Source organism: Oncorhynchus gorbuscha, linkage group LG10 (assembly GCF_021184085.1).
Source record: "Oncorhynchus gorbuscha isolate QuinsamMale2020 ecotype Even-year linkage group LG10, OgorEven_v1.0, whole genome shotgun sequence".
Lineage (NCBI taxonomy): Eukaryota > Metazoa > Chordata > Actinopteri > Salmoniformes > Salmonidae > Oncorhynchus > Oncorhynchus gorbuscha.
In genome coordinates, this window is record NC_060182.1 from 32,452,274 (window position 1) to 32,479,234 (window position 26,961).

Here is a 26,961-nt window from a genome sequence, read left to right on the forward strand (position 1 = left end):
GAGTGAGCTGGTGAATAAAATGTAACCACACACGCTACCACTGTGTTCAATCAACATAAGCTCATAAATCCTTCCTTACGCATCATAATGAATGAGGGTTGGTGTGGTCTGGGAACAGATGGATTCTTGATTAAGTTTTTTAATGATGAGAAAGCCTCCTGGCGTGCTAAGCAGTCGGTAGGCCTATCATGTGTAAACTGGTCTCTTGTGCCCTCAGCTGTGGTGTAATTTAGCTTTGGGGAAGGACATACCAATCACACATTTTGCCCACTGGCGACTGCATGCAGATATGATACCTAACCTGAATGTTTAGTCTATTCGTCTATCAATGAGAAGAGGACATCTCTGAAGCCCGGGATGGAATACATTTCAACAGCAGTGAAAGTTATCTTTCTTTTCTTTTTCCACCTCGGACTGTATCTTGTTCAAAGCAAAAGTCTGGAGTGGAGCGACGTGTCACGCGGTTTTTCATCTCAGTATTTACACCAAACGAGAGGCGGAGTACGGAAGAGAAACAAACTAAACGGAAACCAATAATTATCTAGGAGGGGACTGTTTTTCATCCGTTATTCCACGCCTATTGCGCATCGATGTGGATAATACTTGCTCTACACTACAGACGACTCACTAGGAACCAGTTGTTAGGGGTTGGTACGAAACTATCTATATAAAAGCAAAGAAAGATAGGAACAGATAGATCAAAGTGTAATTTATCATGCATATGAGAATGACTTATAAACTGTCAGGTGGATGGACCGCAACTTCATATCAGGAAAGTAGCCACTTTCGCATCACAAATATATATGGCTATAATTTGTAAGACTAAGACAAAGGTAAGTGAGTGATGACTATATCTTAATTCCATCCATTATTTCATGAATGTGATAAAATTAACTAGGTCGTCAGTCAATGACAGACTGCTTTATCTGCAAACAATTGTCAGTCCAATGATGTGGCAGCTGCAGCATTGTGGATTAGATTCCAAATAACTTGGAAATGTTGGTTTTCTAAGTTGATTGACTTTGCTTCTATTTCGATTAGAAATGGTGATTACCAGGCTAAATGTAGGGAAATGGCTGTAATAAATTCAACATCACCACAACCACCACACAAACATACACATACTACTACTTGCCCTTTAGATAGATACTGCTGTGGACATAATGAATCACTGTACAGCCCAACTCTTTTAGTTCACAAGGCATTATGAATGTGTCTAGTGGTCATTTAATCCCAGACAATTATCTCATAAATGTTGTTTTCTTTATTGTCTCTTAAAAATGATTTTGATCTCACAATAAAAGCAATAACATCATTGCCAGCAGTGGTAAATAGCTCTATTCCCCCCAGGGGTTGATCAACACAGACTTTGAGATACTGTAGGCCTAATATCAATGCATATTTTATTTTTAATATTGCGTCTGACAGGTGACTGGTTGAAGGACCTCACCTTGCTGCTGTTTTTTAAATCACAATGAAAGCAGATACACTATGGATCTTGAGGGAAATAATTATTTGATTTGTTTGAATTACAGTGGGTGTATGACAAAAGCATTGTTGTCTATTTAGTGCTAGTCTTGTTCATCTGGTCACCGAGAGTTAATGTTGATAACCTGCCTGCTCACTGTGGTGTTTGATATGTGATTACCCTTGGTGAGTTACATCACACTGTGGTAGGCTACCTACGACAGACAGACAGACAGACAGACAGACAGACAGACAGACAGACAGACAGACAGACAGACAGACAGACAGACAGACAGACAGACAGACAGACAGACAGACAGACAGACAGACAGACAGACAGACAGACAGACAGACAGACAGACAGACAGACAGACAGACAGACAGACAGACAGACAGACAGACAGACAGACAGACAGACAGACAGACAGTAACAGGTTTAAGACCTTGTTGAAGAACAGATGGTAGTTAAAAATACCTCAGTCAATTCTCCTGATATGCTTCTTCCTTTTGTGCATTATTCATCACTGTAATTACATGTAAAAGAAGAAACCCTTGTCCTAGTTTTTCTGGGACTACTTTTTTGGTTTGGAACACTTGCAGTTTTATTTGGGGTATGGGGTTTATGGGATAGAAGTGCTCAGCTCAGAGAGAGGGTTGTTAAAGGGTGATATGGCCCAGGTTATTGAGTCAAAAACAATAGAAGGGAATTTGTATATACTGTGTATAGATATATACATATACTGTATATACAGTATACACTTTTATACATTGCAGAATAATAGTGAAGACATCAAAACTATGAAATGACACATAGGGAATCATGTAGCAACCAACAAATGTGAAACAAATGAAAATATATTTTACATTTGAGATTCTTCAAAGTAGCCACATTTTGCCTTGATGAAAGCTTTGCACACTCTTGGCATTCTCTCAACCCGCTTCATGAAGTAGTCACCTGGAATGCTTTTCCAACAGTCTTGAAAGAGTTCCCACATAATCTGAGCACTTGTTGGCTACTTTTCCTTCACTCTGCGGTCCAACTCATCCCAAACCATCACAATTGGGTTGAGGTCGGGTGATTGTGATGGCCAGGTCATCTGATGCAGCACTCCATCACTCTATTTATTGATCAAAAAGCCCTTACACAACCTGGAGGCTGGGTCATTTTCCTGAAAAACAAATGATAGTCCCACTAAGCGCAAACCAGATGGGATGGCGTATCGCTGCAGAATGCTGTGGTAGTCATGTTAGGTAAGTGTGCCTTGAATTCTAAAATAAATCACAAACAGTGTCACCAGCAAAGCACCCCCACACCATCACACCACCTCCTCCATGTGTCACGGTGGGAACCACACGTGGAGTTCATCCATTCACCTACTCTGCACCTTACAAAGACACGGCGGTTGTAACCAAAAATCTCGTATTTGGACTCATCAGATCAAAGGACAGATTTCCACTGGTCTAATGTCCATTGCTCGTGTTTCTTGGCCCAAGCAAGTCTCTTCTTATTATTGGTGTCCTTTAGTAGTGGTTTCTTTGCAGCAATTCGACCATGAAGGCCTGATTCACACAGTCTCTGAACAGTTAATGTTGAGATTTGCCTGTTACTTGAACTCTGTGAAGCATTTATTTGGGCTGCAGTCTGAGGTGCAGTTATTTTCCAATTTCTGAGGCTGGTAACTCTAATGACCTTATCCTCTGCAGCAGAGGTAACTCTGGATCTTCCTTTCCTGTGGCGGTCCTCATGAGAGCCAGTTCCATCATAGCAGCTTGATGGTTTTTGTGGCTGCACTTGAAGAAACTTTCAAATATTGCGCATTGACTGGTCTTAAAGTAATGATGGACTGTCTTTTCTCTTTGCTTATTTGAGCTGTTCTTGCCATAATATGGACAGGATCTTTTACCAAATAGGGATATCTTCTGTGTGCCAACCCTACCTTGTCACAACACAACTGATTGGGTCAAACGCATTAGGAAGGAAAGAAATTCCACAAATGAACTTTTAACTACTTTATGAAGCTGGTTGAGAGAATGCCAAGAGTGTGCAAAGCTGTCATTAAATCGAAGGGTGGCTACTTTGAAGAATCTCAAATATAACATATAATTTGATTTCTTTAACACTTTTTTGGTTGCCACATGATTCCATATGTGTTATTTCATAGTTTTGATGTGTTTACTATTATTCTGCAATGTAGAAAATAGTAAAAAATTAAGAAAAACCCTTGAATGAGTAGGTGTGTCCAAACTTTTGACTGGTACTGTATATATATATATATATATATATATATATATATATATATATATATATATATATATATATATATATATATATATATATATATATATATATATATATATATACTTATTGAGGTTGAAAACTCATGAGCAGATTCAATGTTGAATCACTTCAAATAAAATCACAGAGAAAAAATAATTCTCTTCATCAGAGCAGGTTATTGGGTGTCATAAGAACAAAAACCTGCAGCGCTGAAAGCCTGCCTAGCCTATACTATGGCAATGTACTGTAAGAATTGCTGGTCCTACTAACTCTGTGGTGGTCTCAACAATCTGGGTCTAATACTTCTCATGGGTACATACACAGTGGCAGTATTGTGGATTACATTTCTAATAGAGGGTATGAGATGTTCTGTTTTTGAACAGCCTGACTGTTGAATTTGGCTGGCTGCAACATAAATTGGAGTTTGGGCTGTGAATTCACATTGTTGGTACATGCCCCTGATGAGCTGTACTCCTCATAACCATTTGTCCCAAGAACTTGATGATTTATAACCACTAGGTGACAGTCATTGGTTGCCTATTGTATGTCTTTTATCAAGCTTTCATCCAACTTTTTGATGAAATGTTGACACAAAATGTAGATACTATTTATCTTTTTTAAGAAATAAAATATTTGGAGTAGGCTAAGCACAGTTTGTATTTTGATCATATACGGAATGTTCTAACTTCAAACAGAGTTTTCAGACCCCATTACTGTGCGATAGCTGTGTCATATCTTCTCACTAACATCATATGTCTCTGTGGTTGCTTGGCTGACCGGATGAAGGTTATTAGCTGTGAGATGGCGTGGTCAGTACACTGGGGCCTCCTCCTGCTCTGCATAGTGATCCTCTACTGCCAACCAGTGTCCACCGGCAACTACAGCTCCCGGGGGCAGCCAGGTAAGTCCCAGAACCATTCATACCAGTGAACACTGGTCCCCACTGGACTCATTATGGCCCCTGGTCACCAGTACTCCCAGCTCCTCTGGGAATTAAGCAAGGCCAACACTAATGAGGTGAAAATAGGTGTTTGTGGTCTGCATGGTAGAAAGTAAACACAAGTGCTGATGCTACAATTACTGTATCTGTCTTGCCAGACTCATGGTGTTTCTACAGCTACTGTGGGAGGGGACTACATAATACTATAATATTTAAGGATACATTCATAAATAAGAAACGGGTCATTTACAGAAATGTATGAACAAATCTTGTGTTAAAATAAGGTTATTGCAGTAATTGAAACTCAAGTGGCAACTAATATTGATGCATTATGCAGTGTTCCCTCTGAATGTGGCATAAATAAATAACGTAACATGTCAAAAGGTCACAATCCTCAACGTCAAAATCTCTTATTACATTCATACACATTCTGAAAAAATGATAGAATTGTATTGTATATTTTCTCATTTCAAATGAGAGAACTTTGCAATGACTGAAAGGGAGTCCTGTGAATGCTGCTTTTCCCTTTTGGTCTACGCTCGTTCACTTTCTCTTCTACTTCCTCTGGTCTACGCTCGTTCACTTTCTTTTCTACTTCCTCTGGTCTACGCTCGTTCACTTTCTCTTCTACTTCCTCCATTTTGACTGTGTTCCCTGTGATGTTTCTTATATCCACATGGGGGCTCTGTTGCTCCAGAATCCAAATGGATGTGAACGCTGATACTGTGTCAATGTTAAGGGTGTGATGTTTAAATGTTTGAACGAATTTAGGATTGTTATCGTTAAGAAAATATACATACATACACAAAACTACCACTGACAGGTCCCAATCATCATCATCATAAAGGCAAACATTATTTAAGTGATAATGCCCGAGAAGCTGGTGTTTTTAGAATATATTGGCATGGGTGTTATTAGGCCCGAGACTAAGTTGTTGGTCGGCAAACCCTGCCAAAGTATCCTCCAGACACCGGCTTCAAGGGCATTATCACTTTTATACAACAGGTTACCAACATATTCAAATAATAATTTGCATATTTTCATTAAAAACATGACTTTGATGAATTTATTCATACTATTTCATCCTTCCACAAGATATAGGCCCGATACAAATCTAAGGTCGCTAGCCAAGCCGGCTGGTCGTTTGTTCTATCGGTTCGGTTGCCAGAGACGCGACCCAGTCATTCAGTCTTTTTGTTCTGTATCTGTATTCTGTATTCGTTCTAAATGCTCCATTGCCATACTGGCTGGCAACGTTCTTATCCCTTGCTTGCTCGCTAGCCAACTACGGCTAATTTACATTCACGTCAAAAGTGCAGCCAGAATAACAGCAAAGTAGTCTAATTTGGATTTATTTAAGATGTTTTCCAGCTATTCTTTTTTTGGATACATTCATAACAGTGAGCTAATGAGGCGCGATTTCGCCCGGCATAGAAAATGTGCTCTCTCGTCAGGACACTTGTTCAGAGGAGCTAGCCAACAACACAGCTAACACAATCACTTCAAACTGAAGATGGAAATATTTCAAACTAGCTGCACTTTGTTTCGTTTGACCTTTTTTCAATTGACATTTCTTTGTATATATCCATAAAAATTATGCCAGCTGATTCACAATTTCGACTGGCTGAGAAACGCTGAGAAACGCCGTCTCAACTCGACTCCCTACAGATTCATTACTATGTGACAGCTGGAGATCAAATTTCACCATTGAAACAATTGAAATATTGTTACAAATGTCGGAGAAACAGACAGTAAGGTTTATACAAATCTCCGCTGTTGAAAACTCTTAGTCTAGAAGAAATGGGAGATAATGTTTTAATGCTTTTCACATTGTAGATCAAGTATATAAATTGCCTGGTTGAGCGGATGAGACACTGGATTGCGCAGTCAGATGGAACAGACTAAATAGGCATTTCAACGTCATAGATTTAGCCGGTGATAACTTGTGGAATAGACACCGGCTGTAATGCAGTTTTAACCAATCAGCATTCAGGATTAGACCCACCCATTGTATGAAATTAAACAAATACCTAACACAACAATGCTGTAAATAGGAGGAGATATGCATCTTTCAAATTGTTTGCCACCAATATAAAGTGGTCCACACCTCATTGTCGTTAACATTTGGAAAGATGGCAGAGAGAGAGGAAAGCGGCCTCAGTGAAGTCCTATATGGTAATACTTTGAGAAGTTAAAGGGATGGAGTGAGAAAATCACAGCATGATTACAGAAATGATTGTAGTTGATATGAGCCATTGTCACTGGTAGAGGATGTCGGCTTCAATACCCTAATGGCATATCTAGAACCAGACTACAAGATGCCATGTTTAAGAAACGTATCGGCCCTGATGGTGAAATTGCACAATGATTGCTCTCCAAGTACAATGTGCGAGGTCTCAAACACCATGCGTGGCGTTAACAACAGATTGCTGGATGTACTATGAACATGCTGTTATACATTAAGTTCAATGTTATACATGAAGTTCAATGTATTGAAAACAGAGAACCTAAAACGGCATTAATACCATCTTTGCTGAGTGGTTGGGGACAGTCAACCTGTTAGGTAGACTGGACAGCGGTAGATTGAACTGCATTGCCCCCTAGCGGTTATACGCAGGACCATATGTGAATTGCGAATTTGTGTAATTTTATGATATTTTTTAAAAATGAACTATTATATAAATGGCAGTTCAAACGTGAAGAATTGTAAGTTTAACATTTGTCACATACCTTTTAGATGTATTCAAGCTTCAGCTTCATTTAATCAACTGCAGAAGAATCTTAAGACCTCATACTTACATGCATGCCTGGTGCATACTGATGTGAATTATGTAATTATGTAGTGTTGAAATCTCTTATGTTGGCTTGTATGTATGGTTAGATTTTCCTTCTCACACTCAAGCAGTATATGAAAGGCAGGCAAGTTCAGTATGTCATATCTTGCAGACAGCTTCATGTCATTTTGACTGATTTTAAGGAGCTGTTTAATTGTTTTCATCCCTCTCTATGCATGCTGCTACTGCTAGTTAGTAACCGCCTTTCCTAATCCCTTTGTCTCAGGTTCGTCACAGGTAAAGACAGGTACCTGTGAAGTAGTGGCTGCCCATCGCTGCTGCAATAAGAACAAGATTGAGGAGCGCTCTCAAACAGTCAAGTGTTCCTGCTTCCCTGGTCAGGTCGCCGGGACAACAAGGGCAATGCCCTCTTGTGTTGAAGGTAGGATGCTTCATATAACGGGTTTGTATTGCACCAACATATTCTCAATGTTAAAGTTGTTATCTCGCCCATATATTGAAGTGCTCTCTAGACCACACGTTGCATCTCATCTCATTTCAAGTGACTGACTGCCCACTGTGCTGCTTTCCTCAGCATCCATCGTGCGTCAGAAGTGGTGGTGTCAGATGCAGCCCTGTCTGGAGGGAGAGGAGTGTAAAGTACTGCCGGATCTCACTGGCTGGTCCTGCAGCTCTGGAAACAAAGTCAAGACCACCAAGGTGAGTATATGTGAAGGGACAGCAAAGGAAATCAAATTCATATGACTTCATGCATTATTACAGTTGGAAGGTAATGCAACTATTAGTAAATGTAACTTAAAAATATATATATTTATTATATTATTATTTAAGCAGGGAGTCAGCATTGAGACCAGGGTCTCTTTCACAGGGGAGCTCTACATATACAGTTTCATAAGAAAAATCAAATACAATATAAAAAAGTAAAATACAGCACAACACATATATTCAAGAAAAACGATTACATTCCTCAGTAAGATGGTCCCCATTCAATATATTATATTGCCTGAGCAGCACCAGAACATTGTAATGTTTTTTTGTAGTTGGTTCCAGCAATGAGGTGCTTTAAAGCTGTGCAATCTGGTAAATGATGTCACCATAGTCAAGAACTGGCAGAAAGCTGACTGTACAATCTGCTTCTGCTATTTAGGGAGAGGCAAGATCTTTTTAACTTGCTCATCCATAGGTTTTCTAAACATTAAATCTTTGTCAATCCAAATGCCCAGATATTTGTAGGCGGGAACCCGATTGATGGGAGACCTATCTAATGAATAAATATGTAGTCAACCTACATTAAGCAAACATTTTAAACCAACCAGGGCTTTCTGTAAGACAACAAGGTTGCTGCTCTGGTCAACAGTTGGGGCAATGGTGTACATAACTGTGTCGTCTGCCTACAGATGAATATTACAAGTTTTAAGAGATAGACCAGTATTATTTATATAAATAGTAAAGAGAACAGGTCTCAGTACCGACCCCTGCGGTACACTTTTTATAATGTTCAAGAAACTAGACTTGACACCATCAGAAATCAAGCATTATGGCCTATCAGACAGATCATTCTCAAACCACTTGCAAATGATTTCAGTCAGCCTTTGAATGAGAATGTAATGGTCAACAGTTTCAAAGGCCTTGGAAAGGTCTATACGTTAGGCAGCACAATGGTTTTTATTGTTTAAGCAATTTAATACATCAAAGAACAAGAGTAGCAGTTGAAACTGTGCTATGGTTTTAAAACCAGACTGTTGCACATTTAGAGTAGAATGAGAAGTTTAAAAAGTTCTTAGCTGAGGGTTGGCTAGGGAACAATTGTCATGTAAAGAATCAAAGTGAATTATTCTGCAATATGTGGATTTTTTTAAAGTCGATTTTTAGCAGGACACTTAGTAAATCATAAATATAAAATGGTTGAATTTAAAATAGAGAATGTGTATCTGGGGGTACATCATTCTCTACAGTAGTGGTCACCAACCGGTCGATCGCGATCTCCAAGGCATTCCTAGTCGATCACCAAAAATGTCTGTAAAAAACCCAACGATAAAGCCTTGTGGTCCTATTGTTTTTATTCATGTCATGCTGTTGGCTGTAGGTGCACTTGATTCAGCAGCCCAAGCGCCGGGCAGGAAAATAATTTCCATTTGGAATAATTTCATGTGTCTGAAGGTAGAACACCTATAGGCCTACCATTGGCCAATCCGATAGCTCAGATCACGTTACTGCACAGTTTCCTCGAGCCATAGACTGTAAAAAGAAAACCTTGAACGTACAGCAAAGTTGATACTGTGAGATTTAAAAACTTGTAAAACCATGACTAGAGAGATACTCAACGAATACAGCTCAGAGCTGCTGTTTTTATGAGTAAGTCCAAGTTGTTATTCAGCCCTATCAACACTTTGTTCAACACTTTTATAAGCCATAAAATGCTACAACCAGCACTGCAGCTGAAAGGATTGAGTATAGCATAGTGTTCCAATAAACTTGCTTGGTTATTATTATTGGCTTGTTTATTTTTTAATACCAAGGAATATTTCACTTTCTCCGGTCATAAGAAGAACAACATGAATTGGTGCATGAAGCAGAAATAATGAAGTGCCTCTTAAGTTTTGCCATCAGCTGGAAGACTGTGTTCCCTTTTCTCAGTGGTGGGAGGGAGAGAGGAGGGATGGTGAGTTGGGTGAAGATCAGCCTCACTGCTGCTCCCCCCCCCCAGACTGAATATCAGATGCAGGCCATTAGTCCAGTAAAATAAATCAATATTATGCTGGCTTACAGTAGCTGAGCACCACAAGTAATACAACAAATGTTCTATTACTAGTGTGATCATATATCAACATTTAAAAATATAATTTCTAACTGGTCTGAGAACAGCAGCATTGGCAGGACAATTCAAGCATAGCCAATATGCAGTGATAATGTATTGGGCCTATAGCATACTTGTTATGACTTATAGGAGTAGTGGGTGCAGAGTCAGGCGCAGAGAGCAGAGGTTAAAGGACAACCGTATTTATTCCGGTGAAAGGAAGGTCACGCCAAAACACCAGGCGCATACAATGACCGGCCCAAAAAACAGGACACAAACAGTCCGGAGAAATACAAAAAGAACACATGCACAAAACCAAACAGAGAAACACGCCCGCACAAAAGCAGGCGGGCATAACCGGCTTAAATAGTCCTAAACAAACCCCAAACAAGAAACAGGTGTAACCAATAAGACAAAACCAACAGAAAAGGAAAAGGCAGCTAGTAGACCGGTGACGACGACCGCCGAGCGCCGCCCGAACAGGAAGAGGAGCCACCTTCAGTGGAAGTCGTGACACTACTACATAATCCTCATTGCTACAGAAATGTTTTTAATAGGTTAATGTTGCATAGGCTTACGTTTTTTAAGTCATGTTCTCAAAAAATCTGAGCAGTAGATCTTGGCTTGCATTTTGAAAGGGATCTATATCCTATCACTTGCTTAGTGCATGTGCAATGTTAAACTCAGCATTCTAGCTCCTCTTCTTTTCGGATGTCAGCCGTCTCATTTAAGAACTGAGGTAGCTCCCAAAACAAATCGATAAAAGTAGATAAGTCGATAAAATCCAATGCTTTTTTGGGGCAGAGTTTGGACAGCAGATTTACCTCCAGAAACATCCGTTGGGATAGGGCCAGAAAGGACAATCTCTTTCCAGTATCCATTAGCCTGTCCATAAGGTGTCCGGGCTCAACTCCCCCGATTTCCGCAGCTTGATATCATTAGTATCGGCATGCACGATCACCGTTTAAAGCTCAGGGTTTCGGTCTAGAATAACCTTAAGCTCCCGAGTAATATCACGCAACCTAGCACCAGGAAAGCAGAATGTACTTGCTCCGGCAACCACCACATCCGTACTATAGAACTCCCTACAATGGCCACACTAGGAAAGGGGGATACCTAGTCAGTTTTCAACTGAACGCATTCAACTACAATGTGTCTTCCACATTTACCCCAACCACTCTGAATCAGAGACATGCAGAGGGCTGCCCTTGACATACACATCTACGGCACCCAGGGAATGGTGGGTTAGCTGCCGTGCTCAGGGGCAGAACGACAGATTTTTTACCTTGTCAGCTTGGGGATTTGATCTAGCAACCTTTTGGTTACTGGCCCAACTCTCCTACCCGCCAGGCTACCTGCAGCCCCAGGGGCAGGTCGTGGATTCCCAGGCCACACGGAGGCAGGGACTTGGCTTTCGCTGGGTACTGCGGTGGAGTGGTCTGGGAGTGGGTGAGGGCCTTGTCGGAGGGCCAGGGTCAGGGCCGCGAAACAGTTTGAGAGCTGCAGGTCTTGTCGAGAGGGCAGACGGAGGATACGTTGGAATATTCCTTCTTTCCTTCTTCTAACTCGATTCCACTTTGCCCGCGAAGGTGTAGAACAAGATGCAGTAGTTCTCCCGTTCTTGTCGGTGGGATGTGTTAATACGGGAAAATGGTGGTATCCTCAGTAGTTACTGCAGAGTAGCCCAATCTCATAGAGCACCCTCGATTATCCTCTCGGTAATTTACAAGTGTTGCATCAAAACAGCAGGACTCTGTTCTCCTCTAGTAGTTCAGTCTTCCAGTCTTTTGAGGCAACGAGTTGCTTACACTTTTCACAAATGTATAAATCAGTAAATTCTTCCTTTTCACGACAGTAAACATATCACAGGTCTAACATTTTATGACTTTACTGTCCATCTCTGAATCCGACTACAAAACAGAGGAGGATGACATGCTTATACTCAGGGTAGAAACAGCGGTCCCAACGTGAGACAAGCTTTGCCAGTGACAGCCAGGTAATCAAGCTAGCCGAGGCTAGCCTGCTAATGTTAGCTCCAGGACACAGTAAAATCCAGCTGAACACAGTGTGTTAAGAACAGCACTAACACCATGGTCCCAAAATAAAACACAAAGGTTTTAAAGGTATAAAATCTATAAGTGTCTTAGAAATATAAAATATAATGACAAGCAAACTACACATCTGTTTTAACAACGAACCCATCAGGAAATGACACCAATGATGCATACTTGTTTTAAAGTGGTCCCTGTGTAAAGATTACGATAAATAGCCTAAAGGCAATGTAATGATTGATGGTTTTGATAAAAGTAAGAAGAAATATAAGCACTTGCAGTCACACTTTCGCTCTCTCCTGTTTTCTCTCTCCTGTTCTCTCTCTCCCGTTTTCTCTCTCCTGTTCTCTCTCTCCTGTTCTCTCTCTCCTGTTTTCTCTCTCCTGTTCTCTCTCTCCTGTTCTCTCTCTCCTGTTTTCTCTCTCCTGTTTTCTCTCTCCTGTTTTCTCTCTCCTGTTCTCTCTCTCTCCTGTTCTCTCTCTCCTGTTTTCTCTCTCCTGTTTTCCCTCTCCTGTTCTCTCTCTCCTGTTTTCCCTCTCCTGTTCTCTCTCTCCTGTTCTCTCTCTCCTGTTTTCTCTCTCCTGTTTTCTCTCTCCTGTTCTCTCTCTCCTGTTTTCCCTCTCCTGTTTACCCTCTCCTGTTCTCTCTCTCCTGTTTTCTCTCTCCTGTTTCTCTCTCTTGTTCTCTCTCTCTCCTGTTTTCTCTCTCCTGTTCTCTCTCTCCTGTTCTCTCTCTCTCCTGTTCTCTCTCTCCTGTTTTCTCTCTCCTGTTCTCTCTCTCCTGTTCTCTCTCTCCTGTTGTCTCTCTCCTGTTTTCTCTCTCCTGTTTTCTCTCTCCTGTTCTCTCTCCTGTTCTCTCTCTCCTGTTTTCTCTCTCCTGTTCTCTCTCTCCTGTTTTCTCTCTCCTGTTCTCTCTCTCCTGTTCTCTCTCTTGTTCTCTCTCTCTCCTGTTTTCTCTCTCCTTTTTTGTCTCTCCTTTTTTCTCTCTCCTGTTTTCTCTCTCCTGTTTTCTCTCTCCTGTTTTCTCTCCTGTTTTCTCTCTCCTGTTCTCTCTCTCCTGTTCTCTCTCTCCTGTTCTCTCTCTCCTGTTCTCTCTCTCCTGTTTTCTCTCTCCTGTTCTCTCTCTCCTGTTCTCTCTCTCTTGTTCTCTCTCTTCTGTTTTCTCTCTCCTGTTTTCTCTCTCCTGTTCTCTCTCTCTCCTGTTTTCTCTCTCCTGTTTTCTCTCTCCTGTTCTCTCTCTCCTGTTCTCTCTCTCCTGTTCTCTCTCTCCTGTTCTCTCTCTCTCCTGTTCTCTCTCTCTCTCCTGTCCTCTCTATCTCCTGTTCTCTCTCTCCTGTTCTCTCTCTCCTGTTCTCTCTCTCCTGTTCTCTCTCTCCTGTTTTCTCTCTCCTGTTTTCTCTCTCCTGTTTTCTCTCTCCTGTTTTCTCTCTCCTGTTCTCTCTCTCTCCTGTTCTCTCTCTCCTGTTTTCTCTCTCCTGTTTTCCCTCTCCTGTTCTCTCTCTCTCCTGTTTTCCCTCTCCTGTTCTCTCTCTCCTGTTCTCTCTCTCCTGTTTTCTCTCTCCTGTTTTCTCTCTCCTGTTCTCTCTCTCCTGTTTTCCCTCTCCTGTTTACCCTCTCCTGTTCTCTCTCTCCTGTTTTCTCTCTCCTGTTTCTCTCTCTTGTTCTCTCTCTCTCTCCTGTTTTCTCTCTCCTGTTCTCTCTCTCCTGTTCTCTCTCTCTCCTGTTCTCTCTCTCCTGTTTTCTCTCTCCTGTTCTCTCTCTCCTGTTCTCTCTCTCCTGTTTTCTCTCTCCTGTTTTCTCTCTCCTGTTTTCTCTCTCCTGTTCTCTCTCCTGTTCTCTCTCTCCTGTTTTCTCTCTCCTGTTCTCTCTCTCCTGTTTTCTCTCTCCTGTTCTCTCTCTCCTGTTCTCTCTCTTGTTCTCTCTCTCTCCTGTTTTGTCTCTCCTTTTTTGTCTCTCCTGTTTTCTCTCTCCTGTTTTCTCTCTCCTGTTTTCTCTCTCCTGTTCTCTCTCTCCTGTTTTCTCTCTCCTGTTCTCTCTCTCCTGTTCTCTCTCTCTTGTTCTCTCTCTTCTGTTTTCTCTCTCCTGTTTTCTCTCTCCTGTTCTCTCTCTCTCCTGTTTTCTCTCTCCTGTTTTCTCTCTCCTGTTTTCTCTCTCCTGTTCTCTCTCCTGTTTTCTCTCTCTCTCCTGTTTTCTCTCTCCTGTTCTCTCTCTCCTGTTCTCTCTCTCCTGTTCTCTCTCTCTCCTGTTCTCTCTCTCTCTCCTGTCCTCTCTATCTCCTGTTCTCTCTCTCTCCTGTTCTCTCTCTCTCCTGTTCTCTCTCTTGTTCTCTCTCTCTCTCCTGTTCTCTCTCTCTCCTGTCCTCTCTCTCCTGTTCTCTCTCTCCTGTTCTCTCTCTTGTTCTCTCTCTCTCTCCTGTTCTCTCTCTCTCCTGTTCTCTCTCTCCTGTTCTCTCTCTCCTGTTCTCTCTCTTGTTCTCTCTCTCTCTCTCTCCTGTTTTCTCTCCTGTTTTCTCTCTCCTGTTTTCTCTCTCCTGTTTTCTCTCTCCTGTTCTCTCTCTATCCCCCCATGTTTGCACATCTAGTTAATGCAAAAATTGAACGACAGTGTTTATGCGGAATCATCACATGCGATTACAGTACTTGCAATAAGCCTTGCTTTGATGATAAAATATCCCACAATCAGTCACAATTACTGCTCCCATAGGCAGAATCAACACTGCTGCTCCCAATCAGCCACAGAGGGCTAAGCAAGCCTCATTTGGTAATCCTGTGGAAGATGGGACCAAAAGAAAAACATGAAATGAGACTGTTTTATACATGTAAACCATCTGATACAGATATCGTAATGGGATGTAATTGAATCTGACAGCCTTAAATGCCTGTGGACAAACTACAGACTTGAGGAATGTGAAAATCTGTGATATGTCTTGGCTTTTATCAGCTTCAAATTGATATGCAGTAGGGAAATATCTAATGAGAGTCAACTCAAAGAGAATAGAAAATCAGCTGAACATGTGCTGCATACATTCATTGATTAATAAAAACTGACAACAAACAGTCCAACATGAAGCTTTCTGGACAGGTATATTACACCCATCTAACATCTGCTGAGGAATAAACTATTTGCTTCCATTTTCATGTCAACTACATAAAATCTGTCTGAGATGTGGATTAGGCTAGCTGCCGCAGAAATAATGATGCCCAGGAAAGAAGTCTTGGCTCAGGGTGACCCAGCATTTAATGGACCTTTTGGAAGTTCCTGTATTTCTTCTTCTTTTTCCTTTTTCAGGTGGCGCGGTAGCCAAAAGAAAACATCTCAGCCAATCGACTGAGACCCTGAATGTGCCACGGCCTGGCCAGTTGCCAATCACACACATTTTTTGCTTTGAAAAAAAGTGAAGATCTGCTTCAGTCCCCAGAATATAATGAGGAATACAATAGCAAATGAGCAGCCCTATCAAATGAGTAGAGTGACTGATGTGAACTCAAGAGGAACGCCTATGTCATACAGTACTCATCCTTACTTCCCTGACTGTGTCCTCTGAGAGACAGAGATGGGTTTAGCCATGGCAGCCAGCTCCTACCTGAGACTAACGGGCAGATAAAAAATATAGCTTGGCAAGTCTTTCAATGGGATTCCATATTGTATTCTGTCAGCGGGACATTGTCTTTCTGTGACAGATAAATGCTGAGCTGGGAATTGCTGTATGCATTCAGGCTAAGTTTTGGATGAGCCACACGCAGAGACACAACTGGACAATGTTTCAATAAATAGACTGTGAACTTGGACCAATGACTTTATGGGGAGACTCTTGCCTAGACTGTCTCATTAAGCAATGTGCCCTGCTAGTGACAAGTGGAAGCGCCTTCGATTTGGGAATTCTTATTGATACAATATGTGTAGAGATTCAGCCACACACACACACACACACACACACACACACACACACACACACACACACACACACACACACACACACACACACACACACACACACACACACACACACACACACACACACACACACACACACACACACACACACACACACACACACACACACACACACACACGTGCACAGAGAGCTTTTCATCTCACCCAGTTAGACAAGCCACCACCTGCAAGGATGCGATGGCATGCAAATAGACAGATGCAAAACAACGGCTGTTTGAAATGCAAATCACGAGGAGAGGAGGAGGGAGGAAAGAAGCTTCTTCACTGCCGAGAGTATTTACATCACGCTTTAGTTTGTCTTTCCAACTCCCGTCTCCCATGGAGAGGACCTCTGTAATAGCAATGATGTGAAATGGTGCAGAAATGTCTGTGCCTTCAAGCAAATTGTGTCTACAAGCAAAATAGAACATTCATTCTAATGTCATTTACCATTCTTACTTTCTGTCTTCTCAACACTTTTTTACATCTGCGTATACTCATAATAATTATCATTCTTTTGTTCATTCTTAAAGTAATTTCAGAATTCAGGAGCGAAGTTTTTACATTTTACCACTATGTTGTCGAGTTGTTTTGATGATACAGCGCTTCAATGATACAGTAAACCAATTTCTTCCTAAAGCAACATCACATCATGACAACCCATCAGAACATGACATACAGCCATTTATGAGTAAAACTCAACACAAAGAGTTGTTTGTTCACAGGTTGGCATTTATTGTAAGGATTGTTGCCCTGGAGGTAACTATGCAAAGTGGTCACTAGCCAACACAGCCACAAAGTCAAAAAATCTGTTTTTAAACATAACCTTAGCCCTAACCTTAACCACACTGCCTACCGTAATGCCTAACCCTAACCTTAAATGAAGATAAAAAAAAGCATATTTTAGTTTTCATGAATTCTTACGATATCGACAATTTGATTTTGCGGCCGGCCCATCTAGTGGAAATCTCTCAGTTCTGACTACAGGGCAAGATTCAGGACAATAAACGTCAACCTGCTTGTTTGCTCACCACTGCCCAAATCATTACCTTGTAAAATTATTTGGCATTTACATCTTAACTGTCACAAATGGTCATATGTAATGTCATGTTTGGGACAGAATCATTAATGCTAGTGTATATGATGTCTAACCTAACCTACAGAGATTCATGAGAGAGGGGTAAATTGATATTTGTTTTTACATTCAGCATCACCTCGTCAAGGGAAATATAGTATTACTTCTAAGATATCTACATATATTTCAGGATGTTGTGTATCCCTGGAAATAATCAAAATTAATGTAAACATTACAGTTTTGAAAACATAGCTTGTCCAAAAAAAGTGTTCTCTTGGCATAACTTACTCCGTTTATGGTTTGAGTTGAGGAGCGGGACAGGGTAAGTTAAGTTGAGCCGCGGGACATGGTAAGTTAAGTTGAGCCGCGGGACAGGGTAAGTTAAGTTGAGCCGCGGGACAGGGTAAGTTAAGTTGAGCCGCGGGACAGGGTAAGTTAAGTTGAGCCGCGGGACAGGGTAAGTTAAGTTGAGCCGCGGGACAGGGTAAGTTAAGTTGAGCTGCGGGACAGGGTAAATTAAGTTGAGCCGCGGGACAGGGTAAATTAAGTTGAGTCGCGGGACAGGGTAAGTTAAGCCACCTGAATGAATGAAATATTACCACTACCTTTTTAGAACCATGTCTATCTTTATTTCCCAAACACAATTCAACACAATCACAATCTTTTAACACAGGCTTAAAGCCTAACAAACCCTTTGTACTTTTTTATAAACACGTTTAGCATAGGCCAGGTCTTGTTGTTATCTCATATCCCAGTGATAATGCCTTGCATTATGCCTGGGAAGAAAACACTTTCATTTGTAAACGTACCCCAAGGCAAACATGTTCACTATATTAGCCCACACAGCTACGAGGATGCACTTTCATGCTAGGTTTAGGACCTCATATTGAGACCCCAACTGAAGTATTCAACAATCTTAAAATATCTAGTAGTTTGGTTTAGATCCAAACATGACGAAACCTGAAACACAATAAATTAATTTGAGTTGTTTAAAATCTGCTTTCTGGACCTTCTGAAACTTGCTTAGCACTTTTCCATGTGGTTTCTTCCTTTACGGACTCCATTAAATTAATCATTGGTCAAATGATTAATTTTGCGTATAGTTTACTAGAAACAAGGGTGGCTCAACTTACCCCTTTGGCTAAACTTACCCCACTCTCCCCTACTCAACATTAACAGTTCACAATTATTTCTGTTCCAAATGTATTCATCATAACCGTCTCCTAATAACCTAGAGATGACACAGCTAATTAATAAAGTGTGAATATGATAAATATGACCATTATTGCACTGTGTGTGTGTGTGTGTGTGTGTGTGTGTGTGTGTGTGTGTGTGTGTGTGTGTGTGTGTGTGTGTGTGTGTGTGTGTGTGTGTGTGTGTGTGTGTGTGTGTGTGTGTGTGTGTGTGTGTGTGTGTGTGCGTGTTTTGCCTGGTGAGGCAAGAATTAAAATCACCCTGCAATTTGGTCATGGCTCAAAGATTTGTTCCATTTGTCTTGTCTTCTGCATGACGTCTAGAATTGGATTTACATTTAACATAATTAGAGAGTTTAACAATTATATTTGAATGAATATAATATTAATCAGACTAACATTAATGTTTAGTTAATCTGTCTGTGTATAATTAATTCATAGTGCATGTTTTACGTCTCATAGCTGTATACACAGGCAGATAGATGCTTACTGTGTACTGTAGCTACTTCTTATCAAGTACATGAAACCACAGTATGCAGTCTTTCTCCCTGTTTTCATCGTGCTGTGTCTGATGCTAATTATATCATATAGTATGTATGAACATTTTTGCAGTAAACATGATTTAATATGTAAATTAAATGATTTAATATGTATCTATTATTTATAAAACAATTGTCATATCAGGGCAGCCTAATTTCATGGACTATTTTGAAAGTATCTTGCATATGGGTAATTGTAATTTACTGTCACACTCTATTAAAGTCAACATGGTGAGCTCACAGCAGAGACAAGAAAATAACCCACAGCAAGACACAACAGATAGGGAGGGAGAGCACAAAAAGACTCCGACACTGCCTATTTCATGTCACCCAGACAGTACAAGGCAATGTGGTAACATTTCACATTCTACCATGTTGTTCTAGCATTATACACAATGTCCTTATTCACTGTGTAACTATTGTAGCTTTGTATGCCCCAGTGTTACCACAATATTCTCACCCCTTCTCACAGATTTCATTCACTTTGTAAAATATTTTAAAACAGGCATTTTACAGGTCAACAATTATTGAATTCACCGTTGCATTGTGATAGGTCCTTTACAAGGGAAAAGCTGTACATTTAAACATGATTGCTTCCTGAACATCAGCTGGGTAATGTTTATGTAAGGTACACTGAGTGTCCAAGGTCACTGAGAGACAGGCCCCCAACACATAACACATTGTCAGTGTCAGTTTCAACACATGTCAAAGAATATCAGGTTCCAGGCTGCGGGTTCACAGCAGGTCACCACTGAAAACACTACCCTGTCAACATTATATTATTAATAAGCGTCAGTCTGGTATGTTTTTGCAAAAATAAGGCGTAACTCTGTAGATTTATCACTGTGGCACTTTCACAAAATATAATGATTGTATTCTAAAAAATATTTTGAAATATCACTTTCCCTGACATTCATTCTAATCTGTATACTGTATAAGTATGTTATTATCAAACATGCTATAGGTATAATTCATAGGAATTAATCAGTGCATTAGATTATTGCCAAGTTGACGTCATAACATGATGACATACAGCAACAATTGTTACACAAATGCTTAATGATAATATGTTGAGTGAATAATGCGATGAGTTAACATCAACTGGTATACTATTCGTAGGATTCATACATGACTCATATGATGTCAGTAAATGTTTTAAAGATGACAATCTAGGGGCTTTTAAATCCCACAAATCTGGTACTGTTGAATGTGTTATTGTTTTTGTTTGCTTGATCAAGTCTTTAATCATTGATAGAGCCCAAATGGCGTGGCGGCCCCGGCCTTCTCAGCATGAATGATTTAGATGAAAGCTGGAGGAGCCGGGAGAGGAACCTGATGTCAACTTTAATTAGAATCCAGTTTGGTCCACGTTATCTTGACTTTGAAATCCCAGCATCCCACAGGGAAACAAGGAGACAGTGCCTGGTTTGCGAGGATGTGATTAGACTTGGTAATATATTGGTGGCTAGCTGCTGCCTGTTGTACTTGGAGAGAATGGCAAACACTAGAGCAGTTTGATTTACTCTACTATCTATGTACAGTCTGTATGTGGCCATGCATTGTTTTTTGCCAGTTGTCCACATAAACTACTGTACATTAGACATTCACTTAAATGTAATGATGGCTGAAGTAGTGGCATTCACTTTAGAGGTTCATTAACTCCCTCTTGATACAATCATTGCCTTCATACCTGACACCACCCATCATGATATTGATACTGACTGACTTTGAAAATGTGTAAATGGGTTGCTGCAGATCTAAAGTACCACATTGAGCATGAATATACTGTTAGTGTCACCCCGTTTGAATATGTTCATATCTAAAGTATTCCATGGGGATCCAGCAGGAAAGGGGTCCCATAGGTACCTCAATGTTCAGCCTGGTCTCAGAGACAAGACGTAACATATAAAATGTAAATCCGGGACACTCGAGTTAGTATGTGATGTTACGTTTGGTATGTTTACATAAGACAGAAAGTTACTTGAGGCAAAATCAAAAGGAGGGTGGTTGTTCGGGAGGATGGGTTAAAGTATAACGCGAATGTCTAGCAAACCAAATGCTGCGTGTTTGAATGTCATCACGGACAACTTTAGTATTTTAGCTAATTGGCTACTTTGCATGTTTGCTAACCCTTCTCTTAACCCTAACCTTAATCATTTAACCCCCTAGCCTAGCGAACGTTAGCCACCTAGTTAACATTAGCCACAGCAAATTGAAATTCATAACATATCATACGTACTGCAAATTCGTAGCATATTGAAAGAATTACAATTCGTAACATATCATACAAATTGTAATTCGTAACATATCATATGAAATGGATGATGGATATGCACAAATTCATACATACCATACAAAACACAACATATCATACTAAATGGAGGAGACAGATTTACAGTTACTATGTTACGTCTCCCCCTGAGTCCAGATTGCACTGTTGTCCCATGATGCCTCAATCACGTCCTGACAGAAAGTCAAGGCGGATCAACGTCAGTTGTCACTATTTGTCACGGTTCTGCACCCAAATGTGAGAAATCAGGCCCCTTGGGAGAGGCCCAGAGCGTGACTTAAGAATGTCTGATTTTATGGTGCTGGTGCTACTTCAGAAACTCCTGCACTTAGCTAACATTACATTTTCAATAGTGCCACAGTGTTTGGTAGTGTAAAGGAGGACCAAACAAATCAACTTTAGTTAGAAACAGAATATGGCTGAATGTCAGGTTCCGGGGAAGTGGGAAAGGAGAGTGACTGAATGAGACAATTGGAAGCTGAGATTGAGCAGCTATTGGTAGGATAAGCAGCCGTATTGAGAATGTCGCTCGGCCAGAGCACCAGGATTAACACCCATATTCTGGTCACACAATTTTGAATGACCACTGAGCGTCAGGACCTCAGTTTCAACAACTCATCCACAGATAATTGAAGATGAGGACTTTTCAGAGTACTTCAACTGCACACCAATTTAGCTGAGCATGCGCAGATCAGCCGGCAGTCTTGTTCACAGTCATTATCATTCTCTCCTTGTCCCAGTCTGTAATCCCCACATGTTTTAAGATGACTAACATCCTTCCTGTTCCCAAGAATTCTAAGGCTTTATGCCACAATGATTACCACCCTGTAGCACTCACATCTATAATCATGAAGTGCTTTGAAAGGCTGGTTATGGCACACATCAACTCCATCATCCCAGACAATATAGACCCACTCCAATTTGCATACCGCCCCAACAGATCCATAGATGACGCAATCTCAACTGCACTCCACGCTAGTTCCCTCCTGTACTACCTGTTCACCCACGACTGCGTGGCCACACGTGACTCCACCACCACCCTCAAGTTTGTTGACGACACGACAGTGGTAGGCTTGATTACAGGCGACGATGAGACAACCTATATGGAGGAGGTCAGTGACCTGGTAGTGTAGTGCCGGGACCACAACCTCTCCCTCAAAGTCAGCAAGACCAAGGAGCTGATTGTGGACTGCAGGAAACGGGGTGAGCACACCCCCATCCATATTGACAGGACTTCAGTGGAGCAGGTCGAGAGATTCAAGTCTCTCGGGGTCCAAATCATTAGGACTTAAAATGGGCCACACACACACAGTCATGAAGAATGCACAACAGCGCCTCTTCCCCCTCAAGAGGTTATAAAGTTTGGCATTGGCCCTCAAATCCTCAAAAAGTCTTACAGCTGCAACACTGAGAGCATCTTGACTGGCTGCATCACTGCTTGGTATGGCAACAGCACCGCTCTCGATCGCATGGCGCTACAGAGGGTAGTGAGGACAGCCCTGTACATCAATGGGGCCAAGCTCCCTGCCATCCAGAAACTCTATATTAGGCTTGTGAAAGGAAGGCCCAGAAAATTGTTAAAGAGTCCAGTCACCCAAGCCATAGACTGTTCTTTCTGCTTCTCTATGGCAAGCGGTAACAGTGCATCAAGTCTGACACCAACAGGCGCCTGAAATAGCTTCTATCCCCAAGCCATAAGACTGCTAAATAGCTAACAAAATGTCTACATGGAATATCTGAGTTGACCCTCGTAATTATTTTATTTGCGCATTGTCACTATGCACACTCACAGGACTTTACACACTCACTGACACTGACACTCTAAAACACAAATGACATGCACAAACATTTATACTGACTCTGCACACACGCTCACACACTCACATACAATCTTAATTTACGCTGCTGCTACTCTGTTTATCATACATCCTGATGCTTAGTCACCTAACCCCTATACATATCTACCTCTCAGTGGTGGTTGGTGCCGTTTAAGATGAGGGAAGCTAAATATTTTATTTTGATCAGCATGGCCTTATTTCTATTTCAGCATATTGGATGACTGTCATTCATATTCCATTCACCCAGCTCAATGTAACATTGTTAGGGTAAGGATACTACACGATACTCTAATTTTCCCTGTATCCATCACGAGGTTGCTACAACCTAGCCTGCAAATGAAAGTTTACAATGTAGGTGCACAGGTCGGGAGAATTTTTGAGTAATGAAGGTGACAGACAGTTACACATTCAATATTGCCTTGCACACACTTGCCTGCATCTAACCGGTCTAGGGTGTAATCATTAGTCCAACATTTGCAAATTACAGTTTCTATTGGGCAAATTCAGGTATGTTTATCCCCATTTCGTTCCGTTTGAGAAACATTTTTCAACATAATCGGTGGAAGGAATCCACCCATATCCCACGCAAACACAGTTCACTTTCATAGCAGCCACATAAACAGCATGATCACTTTGCTCGTTGTATATGTAATTACTTCTCACAAATATTCTCCTCCTCTCACCTTTTCCCTTTGCTTGTGGACATCAGTGAAAAAGGCGAAAACCTTTCCAAGCCAAACCTTCGTATCATGACCGCTAACTACTACACACAGCCTACATCGTTGTCAAGTCATAGTTAACAAGAACTACAGTACTAGAACTAAAGCGTTAGTAAATCCGCTACATTTATGCAGTACAGTACAGACAGAATGCAGTTTAGCAGTTACAGTGTACAGACAGAATGCAGTCCCCCCGGCGGGCCAAGGTGGCAATAAATTAATAAAACCAAAAGCTTACCTTGATTTGGAAGAGTTCCAGTGTTGGATAGCTATAGCCAGCTAGGTAACATAGCATCCCTCTCTGTTTGAGCCAGGTGTTTGAGTAGGTTAAACTAGCTAGCCAAATTTTCTTGCGAAGCGAAAGTGAAAGTTAAAAAAAATACAACCAAATATGGCTAACTTTCGCTCTCTCTTTCTTGCTTCCCCTTCATTTTGGAAGAAATGAATTTGTTCAAAACCATTCAACTATTGTCTTTCTCTCTGTTTGAGTCAACTGCTCAACACATTTCATGCACTACAGTGCTAGCTAGCTCTACTATAGCTTATGCTAGATTCATTCTCTGATTCTTCGATTGGGTGAACAATATGTCAGTTCATGCTGCAAGAGCTCTGATAGGTTGGAGGATGTCCTCCTGAAGTTGTCATAATTACTGTGTAAGTCTATGGAAGGGGGTGAGAACCATAAGTCTGCTAGGTTTTGTATTGAAGTCCATGTACGCAGAGGACGACAGAAGCTAGCTCTCCTCTGGCTACACCATGGTGCTACCCTACAGAGGGATTCCAGCTAGCACAGTGGATCATCTGGGCCGATTCCAGCTGAGAGTCGGGGTACTCAGCTGAGAGTCAGACTCGGCTGAAGTCATGTGGCCCGAGTCTGGGCCGCCTTCAGCAGTATTACTTATGGCTAGGATGCGGGGATTGAGCTCGGGCTGATTCCGGTGTGAGTTATCTGACCTAAATGTATTACTTGGGGCTCGGGCAGATTCCTGTGAAAGTTATCAGGCCCAAATGTATATATTACTTGGAGCTCGGGCAGATTCCGGTGAGAGTTATGTGGCGCAAATGTATTACTTGGGGCTCGGGCCGATTGGGGCAACTCTCTGGCAGATTATTACACCTTTCATTATTTATTTATTTCTCATATTTTCCTCATTGTTTCTGTGATAAAAAAAATACAATTAACATTTAAATGAAATTCTTTAAGAGTCCTGTGTAGTATTTTTGTATTTTGCTACTTTGTGCAGGGCAATTGATAAGCATTAAAAACTTTGTGGCTGGAACTTCCCGAGTGGCGCAGAGGTCTAAGACACTGCATCGCAGTGCAAACTGCATTTCTACAGATGCTGGTTCGAAACCCGTTCCGGCCGTGACCGGGAGACCAATGATGTGGCACCAGCGTCGTCCGAGTTAGGGATGGGTTTGGCTGGCCAGGATATCCTTGTCCCATTGCACTGTAGCGACTCCTGTGGTGGGCTAGGTGCATGCGCGCTGACACGGTCACCAGGTGTATGGTGTATCCTCTGAGTCAAAGTGTTGTTTTTTAAAATATTTAGTATTGTTGTATCTAAAAAGGATAACTTTTTAAATGTTTCACTATTTACATTTTTGGGAAATTCACTGAGGAGGATGGTTCTCCCCTTCCTACTCTGAGGAGCATCCACTTCTACCTCTATCACTCCAGTATCCCTGCACAGTGTAAATGTTGAATTGGAACTGACCCTGTATATTCTTACTTTCTCATTTTATTATTTTAATTTCTTGTGTGTTTTTGTTCTACCTTATGCTATTTTTGTACTACATTGATATTGATGGGTTTAGAGCTGGCAAGAAAGGCATTTCACTGTACTTGTGCATGTGACAATTAAACTTGATTCCCTCCATGAGGCAAAATGCTGCATACCGTGGTTTCACCTTCAACTACCGTTCACCTCTCTCATTTATCTTTTTCCCAGAATCCCAGTAGCCCAGTCTCACCAGCTGGTGTCCTCTGTGCTTAATCATTTCATCTGCAGCATGATTGTAAAGGGAGCCTTTAAAGGAAGCACATAGTCCATTAAACAGTGGTTAAGTAATTATTTTGCTCTCTTCGGCTGTGTCCTCACACAGGTAGTGTGCACACTGCCAGTTCATCAATCGGTCGTTATCAATCAAATGTCACAATACAGTGCACATCATTCGATTTTGAGATGACCAGCTCCACTAAAACCATTGACAGCTATGTGCCGTTTTCAAGGGATCGTTAATTAAATGTTAGAATTATTTTGATATCATCACCTCTGGAATGAGTATAGTAAGAACTACACATTTCCGATTATTCCACATTTAGCTCTATCATCAGAGTTATACAGCAAGTAACAGCATGCTTTTCATGATCACTAAACATCAAGTGATCATGCATTTTCAGACACATGAGGGTAGCCTTTTCATTTGGAAAATAGCTAGCTAGCTAAGCAAACAACATGTGTCATTTAGCTTGCTCCATCAGAGATTAGGCTTTTGGAAAGAGCTTGATAATGGCAAGTCCTCATCCTGGTAAAGTTGTCAGTCAGACTACTGTCATCGCCACTATAGATGGCAAGCAAATCAAACAATATTTGGATATAGCCATCTAGTTTATCCCCTGAAAGTTAGCTAGTTAACTAGCCATATTGACGTAATCTGTTATTAGCTAGCCCAAAGGCTGGCAGATGGCGATATTGAGTCGTTTCCATCTTACCGTCCAAACGCATTCTAAGCCACGAGCATAGTGGTGGAAAATGCCTTTGCAGCCTGAATGGACAATGTTTTGGGTACGAACTGTTCCACGAGAGATATGAATGCATTGCCAGCTACATACAATGTGTTTGGACAGTAAGATGAAACCATCAATACCATATCAATATCTGCTGGCCTTTGGGCTAGTTATTAGCTTGCTATCCAATTGACGTGATCAACCAATCAATGTAGCCCATCATGCCAGTCAGCAGCAATCGTTATTAAACACTCCGAAAAACAATGTTGAAAAGGTGATCATGTTAGCAAACTTCGCTAGGTAGGCCTATGATGAA

The 26,961-nt window shown here is 41.2% G+C and overlaps 1 protein-coding gene across 2 annotated transcripts; it reads left to right on the top strand.

The window, feature by feature from the left end:
* Window positions 1–109: 109 nt before the first annotated feature.
* Window positions 110–18,609, top strand: LOC124045092 (chemokine-like protein TAFA-2). 2 transcript variants are annotated; one of them, XM_046364325.1, is made up of 5 exons: window positions 110–833; window positions 4,532–4,646; window positions 7,746–7,901; window positions 8,055–8,179; window positions 15,616–18,609. In XM_046364325.1, exons 1-5 carry the CDS (start codon window positions 804–806, stop codon window positions 15,625–15,627), a joined length of 438 nt encoding a protein of 145 aa, XP_046220281.1. In that variant the 5' UTR covers window positions 110–803; the 3' UTR covers window positions 15,628–18,609. The 2 variants fall into 2 exon arrangements, with proteins under 2 accessions (XP_046220281.1, XP_046220280.1); XM_046364324.1 differs by having other exon boundaries at window positions 110–647.
* Window positions 18,610–26,961: the final 8,352 nt, after the last annotated feature.

What these genes read in the sequence shown, in the direction of transcription:
- LOC124045092 (XM_046364324.1), top strand. Translation starts at nt 591, where the DNA reads ATGTGGATAATACTTGCTCTACACTACAGACGACTCACTAGGAACCAG. An exon ending in CTAGGAACCAGTTGTTAGGG is followed by an intron (nt 648 to 4,531) that starts GTTGGTACGAAA and finishes GACCGGATGAAG; the next exon opens with GTTATTAGCTGTGAGATGGC. An exon ending in AATGCCCTCTTGTGTTGAAG is followed by an intron (nt 7,902 to 8,054) that starts GTAGGATGCTTC and finishes TGCTTTCCTCAG; the next exon opens with CATCCATCGTGCGTCAGAAG.